This window comes from Panthera leo, chromosome A3 (genome assembly GCF_018350215.1).
Source record: "Panthera leo isolate Ple1 chromosome A3, P.leo_Ple1_pat1.1, whole genome shotgun sequence".
Classification (NCBI taxonomy): domain Eukaryota; kingdom Metazoa; phylum Chordata; class Mammalia; order Carnivora; family Felidae; genus Panthera; species Panthera leo.
Window position 1 is genome coordinate 39,322,297 of NC_056681.1, and position 12,265 is coordinate 39,334,561.

The window sequence follows — 12,265 nt, forward strand, 5'->3', positions numbered from 1 at the left end:
CTTCTTTGTTTGAAAGGTACTTCTTGGGCTAGAAGTCTTTCTTCTTGGCTTTTTGTTTTCAGTGGCAATTTACCCCTGGGCTGCGAAGGATTCTCCTGGCTCTGTTTAGGCCTGTTTTCTGTATTTAATCCTGCTTCTCCCTTGGGAACTTCTGAGTCCACTGAAATGCCCTTCTTGAGGTTTTGCTGATTATATGCTATGCTATCTCTGCCTACTTTCTTTCTTGCTGGCATGACTTTACTAAGGATAATTTGGAACTTCATTGGCTTCTTTTGGAAAACTTAAGATCTCCAAAACTGGCTCCTCTAAGATCTCTCTCTTCCCATTGCTTCTGATCCTCCTTCCTCCCCTTATAGTTGTTGATCTTCTTTTCAACTCCCTTGAATTTCTTGATGTGTACCTTTTCGTATTTCTACCTTCAACATCCCTCTTTTCCCTTCCCACTGAAGCTTCTCAACTCCCTATAGTCATTTGGACTTTAGGCTCCCTACTGCTCATCAGGGGCTCTCAAGGGACTCAGGGACTACTGAAAGCAACTACTCATGGCAGAAAAGGAAGAAAAGATAATTGGAAATAGACCAGATGCTTTATTACTCAGATAAACTTTGGAGACATCCAGACAACTGCTTGATGTCTCCTCAGTTTGTCACCTAAAATTTCCATCTATAGGGTATTGAAGAGGGCATCTTTTGGGATGGGCACAGGGTGTTGTATGGAAACCAATTTGACAATGAATTTAATATATTAAAAAAATAAAAAAATAAAATTTCCATCTATAGCCTCTATACGATTATAATTTTTTTTAACGTTTATTTATTTTTGAGACAGAGAGAGACAGAGCATGAACGGGGGGAGGGTCAGAGAGATAGGGAGACACAGAATCTGAAAAAGGCTCCAGGCTCTGAGCTGTCAGCACAGAGCCCGACACGGGGCTCTAACTCACAAACTGTGAAATCATGACCTGAGCCGAAGTCGGACGCTTAACCGACTGAGCCACCCAGGCGCCCCTCTATATGATTATATATCAGGGAAAATGAAAATTCTTGAAAGTCTCCTCCACAAATGTTGGTTAAAAAGCATTACCCCTCATATTGAACAGGTTACCTTGATTTTTTCCTTCTGCCAGAAACAAAGTTTAGATAAAAATATCAAGGAGAGCATAGATCAGAGTGTATTACTGTGTTTACCTGACTTATGGCTAAAATTTTAGAATGAAAGCCACAAGATCTTTATATCTGTGTTTATGTATGTATATATTTGTATGTATATTATGTATATGTGATATTTTTCTACTTTTGGATTGTATTACCACATTAATCCATAAAATCCCATAAAGGAACTCTATTAAAATTGGCTGAAAGGTAAATGAGAGCTTATAAAAATATTCCTAAAACTCTCAGAAACAGAAACTAATCCAAATACTTTGCTTTTCAACTTTATATGACTTGAGTAAATTTTTGGTAAATAATATTCGGTTAATATTTTTGGCTTAATAAAAATAACTATCTTCTGAGTTATTAGTAATATGATAAGAGCATACATTTTGCTGTACTTGGGTACAACAAATAACGTTGTATTATATCTGGATGTTTAAGATTATAAAAATTTTAAATTCAACCCAAGACCAAATATATAAGTAAAAATGCAGGAAAAATTAATGCCGGATATTCATGACACCTTGTATTTGAAACATAGCAGTAAAAGAAAAATCCATTTATTTAACTTTTTTAGGTTTTTGCTTTTGTGCTGCTTTCCTAACATTCATGTACTGTAAAAATAATTAACTGGGAAATAACTTGAGATGATGATGAGCTTTGTTTCATGTTGAATATGTCTGCCTAAAAATAGTTTCCATGTCTTTGCAAGACCTACATATTCCAGTTTTAGTTAGCATTCTGCTAAATCAGTTTAGAGAGAATACTCCACCCTCAATATTGATCAAATTCCACATCCCCTTCCATACCCCAAGTGATGTCTGATCACCCTAGCCTGCCTTTAGCAAGAAGCCTAAGTCTGTTCAATCAGAATCTCCCCCTGCCTCTAATTTTTCTTCTTAGTGATTTTCCTTCCATTGATTCCCACTCTGCTCATGGCTGCAAATCCCTGCTTGTCCTTGCTGTATTGGGAATTGAGCCCCATTCTGTACTGAGATCTTTTTTTCCCAGTTGCAGTATTTTCCAGAATAAAAATCTGTTTTTACTACTTTAATTACTGTCTTTTTTGCTGTTGTTTGTTTATATGTTTTATAATATAAATAGTATGCAATCTGGAAGAACAATTACTGTCATATGTGTACATTGACAGATATTTCAACTTGTAGTTGGATAAAGCCAATTATGTGCAAAATGTGAATTAGTTTTTGTGTACATATATAACGTCCATGAGGTAGCAATGCTTGACAGTTTTCTGTCTTATTGCCGAAAACTCAGGATGTAGGAAAAGATACATTGGAAGAGCTGATCAAACACAGTTGTGTGAAAAGGAAGGCAATGCATTGCCATTCAAATAAAAGAAATTATTTTCTGGTGGTAATGTACATTGCTGCATTTACAGAGAGTAGTTGGTGGTCAAAAGTATGAGGTCTGGTTTTGGCTTATTGCTAAAGGAAATACAGATACTTATTAATACTCTCAAATTATAGCTCTTGAGTAAATTTATGCCTTTTTTATATACCATGTGAGACATTGGGCAGCAAGTATAAGTCTGGCTATGAGGAAGAAGGATGCTTATACTTATTCATGATGCTGATGATTCTAATAAGACCGTTTTGAGTAACTTATTTGAATAACATGTCACAGCAGTATATTTATTTGATATGTTGAATTTGCTTGAACCTTTAGACTCAAAATGTCACAATTTTAAAATTTGCAGATGAGAGGTGAGGATTTCTTTTAAGAAAACTGAAATGTGGTATAAATGCTTGAACTTTAAGTCTTTCCAATACCATTCTTTGATAATATCTTTATATTTGGAGAAAGAAATACATGATTTATTGTCACATATGTTAAAAAGTCACATTATTACAAATACAATTTTACATACATAATGCTTCATGAACAAATGAAGAAGTAGCTTTTAGAACTAAATGCAACTTTAGAAAGGATTAGAAATCTATCTACTTTGTATCCCAAGTTGGAAAGTCAAACTTTATGCTTTCATTTGTGATATGCTTATCAACTTAATGCCTGATGGAGTTCTGAAACTCATCAGTGAGAAGTGTTTATAATTTCAGGTTTACAACAGTCCAAATACGTATACTTATTATTTTTTTTTTTTTGACAAACCACCAAATATTTATTGTCATTCAATAATCTGTAACTGGGAATTAGGACTTTATAATTTGGTAAAAGTAGTAAGACTAGAAACTGATTGGGTGTGGAACTCAAGGTGTTCTGGCTCAAAGTCTTTGTCAATGGGCCAGGCATTGGCCTGGCAAGAGCACAAACAAAATTCTTTCACTGATGGGAATAACAACAACAAAACAACAATAATAATAATAAATGTAATGATACATTTTTCAAAATAATATTGTTTGAAAATATTTCTTAACTACTGTGTTTTTCTGAATATAGATGTTGACATAACTTGTCATCTTTGTAAATCCTTTGTTAAAAAAAAGGTAGTGTTTGTTGAGAGCTTACTGTGGAACAAGTATTATTCTAAGTATTATGAACTCATAATTGTGAAGGAGCCAGTAATTTACAGACTGAAGCATAGAGAAAATAAATAACCTTTCCAGTATCACCCAGTTGTTAACTGGTAGATCAAAATTTGAACAGAGACAGTCTGGTAGTAAAGTGTGTGCTTTTAGCCATTACCTGACAAGGACAGACAGTACTGGAGAAGTCCTTGAGGTGGTTTTATTTTTTTATTATTGTTTTATTTTGAGGTCCTCTAATGCCTTTCTCTGCTCTTTTCACATACAATTTTCCCATTTTCTCCTCCTCCTCCTTATTATTACTACTACCATTGTCAACACTAATGAATATTTTGATTAGAATCCTTTAAGGAGAGCAGTGATTACAAAGAAGGGGATGCCTTGGAGACAGAAAGAGAGAAAAGATCACTTTTGTGGCCCAGGATCATATCCTTACTCTTGGCCAATTTTTTTCTATGGCTATGGGGGCCCAAAGACAATTTAAGTGACTTGTAACGTATCATCTCTAATCTCCTAAATACTTCAAAATTGCATGCTCATTTAAGAGTATCATAGTGAACTGATAGCATTATCTTCTCCCTTGAAAGATTTGCACAGATCATAAACACTTTAAAAAGTTTGAGTTTATAAATCACCTTTTGTAGAGGTATATTAAAAAGCTTTCTATGTATAGTAATATGATGTTTTTTAAATCATTGATTTTGTAAACCTCTGTGTACTGTATTAACATCACTTGTTAAGAATGAATGAATCTCAAATTATAGTATTATCATAAAAGATTTAAAAGTAGGTCAAGTTGTAGAATGTAATGTTTTGGCTTGTTTTCAACTTACCAGTTTGCTGGCTGTTGTGTGCAAGACAGCTTTTCTCTTTTAAATCTAGCAGCGCCCTCTAGAGTGAAGGGTTAATACAATTTGATAAGAAAAGCAGTTTGACCCATTCAAGTATTTTTGATCCTTCCCATTTTGAGGGGCATTTGTTACTTACAAGTAGCAAAGAGTGGAATCAACATGTTTTTGTTCTGGGTGAATATTTTTTTCAAGGATGACTTGGTAACTACAACAAAATAGAAAGAAGCTCATTCACTGTGAAAATTTATTTTTGTCTTGGCAAATCTTTCAAGGGAGAAGATAATGCTATCAGTTCACTATGATACTCTTAAATGAGCATGCAATTTTGAAGTATTTAGGAGATTAGAGATGATAGGTTACAAGCCACTTAAATTGTCTTTGGGCCCCCATAGCCATAGTTGTACATCTTTTTCTTATCTTCTTATGAAACTTGATCGTTCATAATTTTATTTTAAAATTGATATTTTCATAATAATAAGAAACATTGAGCTTTTTTGACCAATATAACATGTCTAAATTTATTGACTGCCTATTATATACGTGATGTACTGCATTTGTATTGAGGAATACATAATAAATAGAGAATAAGCCACACCCCTGGTACTTACACATTTATTTCCACTTGTCTTGTATATCAGATTGTGACCCATATTGGCTATTTTATCAAAATTGTCCTTAAATAAATTAAGACTATACTATTGATATATATATATATATATATATATATATATATATATATATATATATTCTTTTTTTTTATTACAGAAGAAAATACTCAGGAAACATCACAGGTGAAGAAAAGTTTGAGTGAAAAAGTTTCTCTCTATAGAGGTGACATCACATTGCTAGAGGTAGATGCTATAGTCAATGCGGGTGAGTACTTGATTTTTTTGTGATGTATTATATAAGTATTATTTTAAATTATTTTTCATAAACAGGAATGTAGGTATTTTAGGAAAAGATGTCCTTCCTGGTATAGAAATATCTTATGTACTTCCCTTCTGGATTAAAAACACTGATGATTTATTTTACGTATGTGCTGCAGTTAATTTGCTAACTCATGGTATCCATGCTAAGTTGAGACTAGGGTACTAGATCATTGGAAAAGTGATAGATTATTGCAGAAAGTTCCTCAGAAAGAACTTTACCAGCTCTGTTGTTGCTGGTTTCACACTTGGGTTAATAATTTGCCAACATAAAAACAAATTCATCAAGCTTTTTCCTTCTTTTGAATAGGTTGTAAAGAGATGATTGAACTACACCAAAAAAAGTAATCTAGAAAGTAATTATTTCTGCAGTTTCCAAATCACAGTTGTTTGGTTGCTCATGTTTGCTATGAAATGCTTTATTCTAATTATTTCAATAATCAAGTAATTTTTATGTTTGAAAATAGGGGAAATTAACTTATTTATGGTGGTATCTCCTATATATTTTATTATGTGACTATATGTCAAATACATAGTAGTTGTGATTCTATAAAAATAAATGTCAATAATAAAAGGATATTTAATGATTTTAATTTGTGTTTTGTAAAGGTAGGCTTTTTTCAGCCTATCTTTGGCTTGAAAATGCCAAATAAAAATAAATTTGGACTTAGGTAAGGAGAGACTTTGTTCAGAAAGATTATTACAGTAAGGGGAAGAGTACTATTGTAATAGGAGGAGAAAGAATATTGCAGTAAGAAGAACCACTTTGACCACAAGATCTATAAGTATCTCAAAGGTCAATCAGAAAGGGGCTTTTCTTTTATAAGGAGGAGTAAACAGGCTAAAAAGAATTGGGTGTGGGGGACTGGGATGAATGGATGGCATGATTGGACAGTTAATCAGGGAATAATCTTCCCCTGAGGTCCGCTGATTCTTGGGAGGGGTCATTCGGGAAGGATTGTTCACCTTCCATTGCTCAAGGATGGGTCAAAGTCCAGGGACTTGAAAGAAGGAGAAAAGCCTTACTAAAGTTTGGTCAACTCCAGTTAAGAGCTGTTGACCAATCAGAATGGTCAATATGGACAAACAGTTCAGCTAATCATTTATGAGTGAAAGAATGGGAATTTGGAAGATGTGTCTTGGTCTTGTCATAGGTTACAAGGGATCATCCATGAGTTTTATCTCAGTCACACGGGGAGCATATTTCTGTGCTGGTAAGCTGTTTCCTCGAACACAAAAGGGTGAGGGGTAATTTTTTGGCAGTCTCTGTTTTCCAGGAGTACAGGGTTCATGTCAAGTTCAACATTGTCTTGAAGTTTCCTCTGGTGATGAGTAAATTCACACAGGATAGTAGGAACATGCTTTGGTGGGTGAACAGAAGGATCTCACAGAGATCTGGAATGTTGTTTAGGAGATAGACTTCTAGCAGGAAGTCTGGAAGTCTAGTCAGCTTGTTATTCCCTCAGAATTGGCTGTCGGTTGCTTTGTACTGTAATTTGCTTTGCCATAGTCAGAGCTGTTTTTTCTTTTTCTCCTCTTCTGATTCCCCTGTGATTCCTTTCTCCTCTGCTGCATCTCTAAAATGCAAAACCTTCATGAGAGGGGATCAGCCTTGGTCATTTAATCACCACTCAATATGAATCACTTATTTTGGATAGAATTACATCTTCATGCCACCTCATAGGCTACAAGTCTCCCTTATATCTAGTCTCTGTGGACTGTTCATTTGTAGCCCTGGGTATCAAGATGCTTTTCTCTGATCTATGGGGCCTCTGGGGAAGACATGCCCTTAGAAAGAATCCCATGAACTCCTTTCCAGTACAGAAGTTTAATCAGATATTATTGTAGCTATTAAGTCATTAATGATTTATTATGCTCTAAATCCTATAAATATGTAAGCTTTAATTCAAAAAAATTTAAAAGCTTTTATGTATATATAACACCAACCTTCCTGTATATTCTTGTAATTTCTAGCTGTTAATCCTAGCTCTGTTCTGTGGAGTACAACTAGTGACATGTATTTTCTTCTTAAATACCTGAAAATAACTCTTGAGTTTCTCTTTCTTGTTATTAACATAACATTGGATTTGCCACGTTGGCACACTTAATAATAGCAGCAATTATGGTTTTTCTTGGGTTTTGTTAATTGTGTACATGTGTAGCTCCCCCTTGAGACTATAGAATGGTGTCTTTTCATTTTTTTGTGTCACCCTCCAAAGCGATGTCATGCCATTATGTTCTTAATAAACACTTGATACTGTATATGTGTTAAATTGAACTACGTGCAATTGAACCATATGCTACAAAGCACCTCTGAGCAATTGCACATTCAGCATTGAGGACTTGATATAGTGAAACAATTTGGCTCTGATTTTAAAAATGAATTATTTGATCAATTAATAAAAATAATTATGGGGTGGGGCGCCTGGGTGGCCCAGTCAGTTAAGTGTCCAACTTTGGCTCAGGTCATGATTTCATAGCTCATGGGATTGAGCCCCTCATCGGGCTCTCTGTTGTCAGTGCAGAGCTCACTTCAGAACCTCTGTCTGGCTCTGCCCCTCCCCCACTCTAGCACATGTTCTCTCTAAAAAATAAATAGACATTAAAAAATAATTATGGGATAATTTTTACTGAAATAGAATAAAATGGTGCTAAACAGGAAAACATCACTAATAGAAAAAGAACATCCTATCACTATTTTGATTCTTGTCCTTCCCTGTATGCATAATTTTTTCATAGCTGCCACATAGCTGTGTACAAGGGTTTGATGAATTAATATGAAGGGAGGCAGTAACTTTCACTCACTCCCAAAAAACATTTGGTACCTTTAGCTCACCTCTCTGGCTGAGATTATATTATAATTTGGCCATGTTCTGCATCTCACAAAGACAAACTCATTAGGAAGTTCCTGGGTGTATGGAAAAGAGATGCCAAATGTACAGTGTAATGAATCTATTTACAGCTTTCTGCTGTGCAGTTTGTTTGCCTGGTGTGTAAAGAGAGGAACAGCATTTTATTCTTTCAAGTGAACAAGGCAACATGGCAGGAGACTTCAGAGCTGCCTCTAGTGAGAGGGGAATGAGAGGCAGTGCCCCCCTCCCCCCACCCCCCCAGTCAGGGTGCCAAAGCAGCCCAGACATCACTTCCTATCAAACTTCTAAAGGTTCTCTTCCCACGTTCATGTTATATTAGTTCATTGGAACACCAGGGATTATTTGCCGTGAATGAAATGATTTGATATTTAAACTTTTTCCTAATAAAGTACTCCTTGAACTTCCTTAGATTTCTTTAAATGTGACCCAGGATGAGCCTCCTATGCCTCCTATGTATTTTATTCTTCTCTGTAGGAATTAATGCATATTTGGTATATTTTAACAGAACAAATTTTGTAGGCAGTAAGGCATACAGGGCAGTAGCACAAGTTTAAGAGTGAGGCAGACCCAGGTTCAAATTCAGGTTCTCATACCCAGGGTCATTTTTTGTTTAAACTTTTTATGTTGAGATAATTATAGGAAATTGCAAAGAGAGTACAAAGAGTGGGAACACCTGGGTGGCTCAGTCGGTTAAGCATCTGACATTGGCGCAGGTCATGATCTCGCTGTTCACGATGAGGTTGAGCCCTGCATTGGGTTCTCAATGGTGGTGCAGAGCCTGCTTGGGATTCTCTTTGTCTTCCTCTTTCTGCCCCTTATCTGCTTGCTTTCTCTCTCTCTCTCTCTCTCTCTCTCTCTCTCTCTCTCTCTCTCTCCTTCTGTCTCTCACTCGGAAAATAAATAAATAAACTTAAAAAAAAAAGTACATAGAGACCTGTGTACCCTTCACCTTCACCTGTGTAAGCCTCCCCCGATGGTGACATGATATAGCTGTAGTACAATATCAAAACCAGGAAATTGACATTGGTATATTATGACTAGACTGTAGACCTTATTCAGTTTTCACCTATTTTTTTTTTACCTGCATTCATGTATGTGTGTATAGTTCCCTGCAGTCTTATCCCATTTATAGATTCATGTAACCATTACTATAATCAAGATACAGAACTGTTTGATTATCTTGAAAGAACTTCCTATTTTATAGTATCCACCTCTTTGCCCTCCCCTTCCCACTCTCCACTCTCATTATTCATTCCTTTACTTTTGTCATTTTAAGAATATTATATCAATGGAATCATACAGCATGTAACCTTTTGAGATTGATGGTTTTCACTAAATATAAAGCCCTTGAGGTCCATTCAGATTGTTGCATGTGTCAGTAGTTCATTCCTGTTTATTTCGGAGTAGTGGTCCCTTACATGGTTATACCAGTTTGTTGAGCCTTCCACCCATTGTAGGACCTCTGGGTTCTCTGAAGCATTTTGCTATAACCAATAGAGCTGCTATGGAGATTCATGCACAGGTTTTTGTATATAGCAGAGTATAGGATGATCTATTTACTGTGACTGTGTCCTTGTATAATTTTGTATTAAGGCTATTGGTCAAAGCGTTGTGGTTCTTGCTAAAGCTCAGGGTAGAATACATTAATCTAACTTATGGTTCAGTATATCATTAGAGACAATTTTACTTGTACTATAATCTTAGAAAAATATAGGCAATATAATTGTTATTCATTTGTGAATTGTGTCATGAAAAGGAGTTAATTCTCTAAGTCTAATGGGTTATGATTGGCCAAAGATGAATTCAGTTCGCCATAAATAGGATTTTTTAAAGTGGAAAATGAGGAAGATTGATTTGTTTATTTTAGTTCTTCCTGTCCCTACCCCAGCATGCCCCTATATTTACATGGTGGTTAATCATGGAGGGCTTGGAGTCAGAGAAATCATTATTTTATTTCTTATTTTATTTTTTAAATTTATTTATTTTGAGAGAGACAAAGACAGCATGAGTGGGGGAGGTGCAGAGAGAGGGGGAGAGAGAGAGGATCCCAAGCAGGCTCTGTGGCTCAAGCTGATGAAACTGTGTCTGATGCTTAACTGACTGAGCCACCCAGGCACCCTGAGAACAATCATTATGTTAAATGTGTCTCTTTAACTTCTTGACCAAAAGACCTTCAGTAAATTATGTAGCCTTTCTGAGCCTTAGTTTGTTCATTGGTAAGATGGAGATAGTCCTGTTACTATCTATTCCTATTACCGCTTCCTAGGGCTGTTGTGAAAATCAACAGATAACATATACAAAGCACTTCACATAGTGCCTAGTATGTAGACACATACTCAGTAAATGGCAGCAGAATTATACTGGTTAGTTAGAATATCAGAAAACTGATTTTTTCTACGAATGTCACAAGGTAATGATGCATGTTTTTCAAATCTTATGCACAGATAGATACTACCAACTAAATGGGTTTGTCCTATGTGTCCATAACTTTAGTTGTTATACTATTCACTTGAATTTTGTCAGGGAAAAGTTGTCCAATTCTGAGGCTTTTATGTTAAATGCCAAGTTTTAAAACATTGTTGGTAATTTTTGTGAACTAATGGTCTAGAATAATTGTTTTAGCTTACTTTAGTGATTTTTTTTTTTAGTGTATCAATTGTGAATGTCATAATTGTCTAAAAAATTGAGATAGTGACACAATTGGATAGATGATAATTTAATAGCTGGGTATAATTTAATTAAAAGAAAAGTTGATGTAGAATATCTGAATATCTACACAGATAAATCAGGTACTGGGACTGCATATGAAGGAAGAAATTTTACTTTATAGAAGTTTCCTTAAATAATCATCTCCATTTGCTTAAAATAAATGTTTTTTTATGTATTCATTTAGTAAAACCCAAATAAGGCATATTTGAAATTAGAATCTCGATCATTGAGAAAAGAGGTTCATTTACTCTCAGAAATATTTTAGGACAGAATTGATAGCAACTGCTTAATTTAATATAAATTTCATTTCTGCTAGCAAAGCAGTTAAGTTTTATTCTTTATTGAATTTCTGTATTGTATGTTTTTCTTGTAACAGTTTATTGAATAATAATAGACACAAACACACACACGTAAGTGTACAGCTCAATGAAACCCCATCCAGATTAAAAAGCAGAACATTACCAGTATGTTGGAAGAACCCTTAGTACTCCCTAATGTTTTGTAGTCAGTGTAGGCTAGTATATTTACTGCTCTGGCTTCCAGTAGTATACATTACTTTTGATTTTTTTTTTTTTTTTTTGCATTTCGTATAATTGGGACCATATCATATATGCTCATGTCACTATTTCTCTATCAATCTACTATTGATGGGGGTTGCAGTAATTTCCAGTTTGGGATTATTAGTACTTTAGTGATCATTCTTACATATTTGTGTGTGTGTGTGTGTGTGTGTGTGTGTGTGTGTGTGTGTATTTTTGTGAATAGATATCTATATAGACAAAGGGGAAAGAATTACTATACATCAATCTTTCCCTTCACTTCCCCTCCTATGCTATGTCAGAATTGCTGAAAAGTTTCAAAATCTCCAATGTGGATAGCTGTGGGATAGGTTTGAATAGACAGGTGTGGAAAGAACCATTTTTTTAAATGTTTATTTACTTTTTAGAGAGAGAGAGAGCACAAGTGGGGTAAGGGTAGAGAGAGAGGGAGACACAGAATCTGAAGCAGGCTCCAGACTTTGAGCTGTCAGCACAGAGTCTGATGTGGGGCTTGAACCCATGAGCAGTGAGGTCATTACCTGAACCGACGTCAGATGCTCAACCAACTAAGACACCCAGCTTCCCCGTAAAGAACCATTTTTTGAGATGAATTCTTAACCTTGGCTACATGTTTAAGTGTGAGCCTCCAGCTATAAGGATCTTTTTCTAGTGTAAGGATAGACAGAAAACAGGAAATACTGGAAAAAAC

At 35.2% G+C, this 12,265-nt stretch overlaps 1 protein-coding gene across 1 annotated transcript in view; it reads left to right on the forward strand.

Annotated features, from left to right (window-relative positions):
• The window catches only part of MACROD2 (mono-ADP ribosylhydrolase 2), a 2,023,701-nt gene that overhangs the window by 65,818 nt on the left and 1,945,618 nt on the right, over positions 1–12,265 (forward strand). Inside the window, exon 3 of the mRNA XM_042931649.1 lies at positions 5,275–5,382. Coding sequence (XP_042787583.1) covers positions 5,275–5,382 — 108 coding nt within the window. The remainder of the gene's footprint in view (positions 1–5,274; positions 5,383–12,265) is intronic.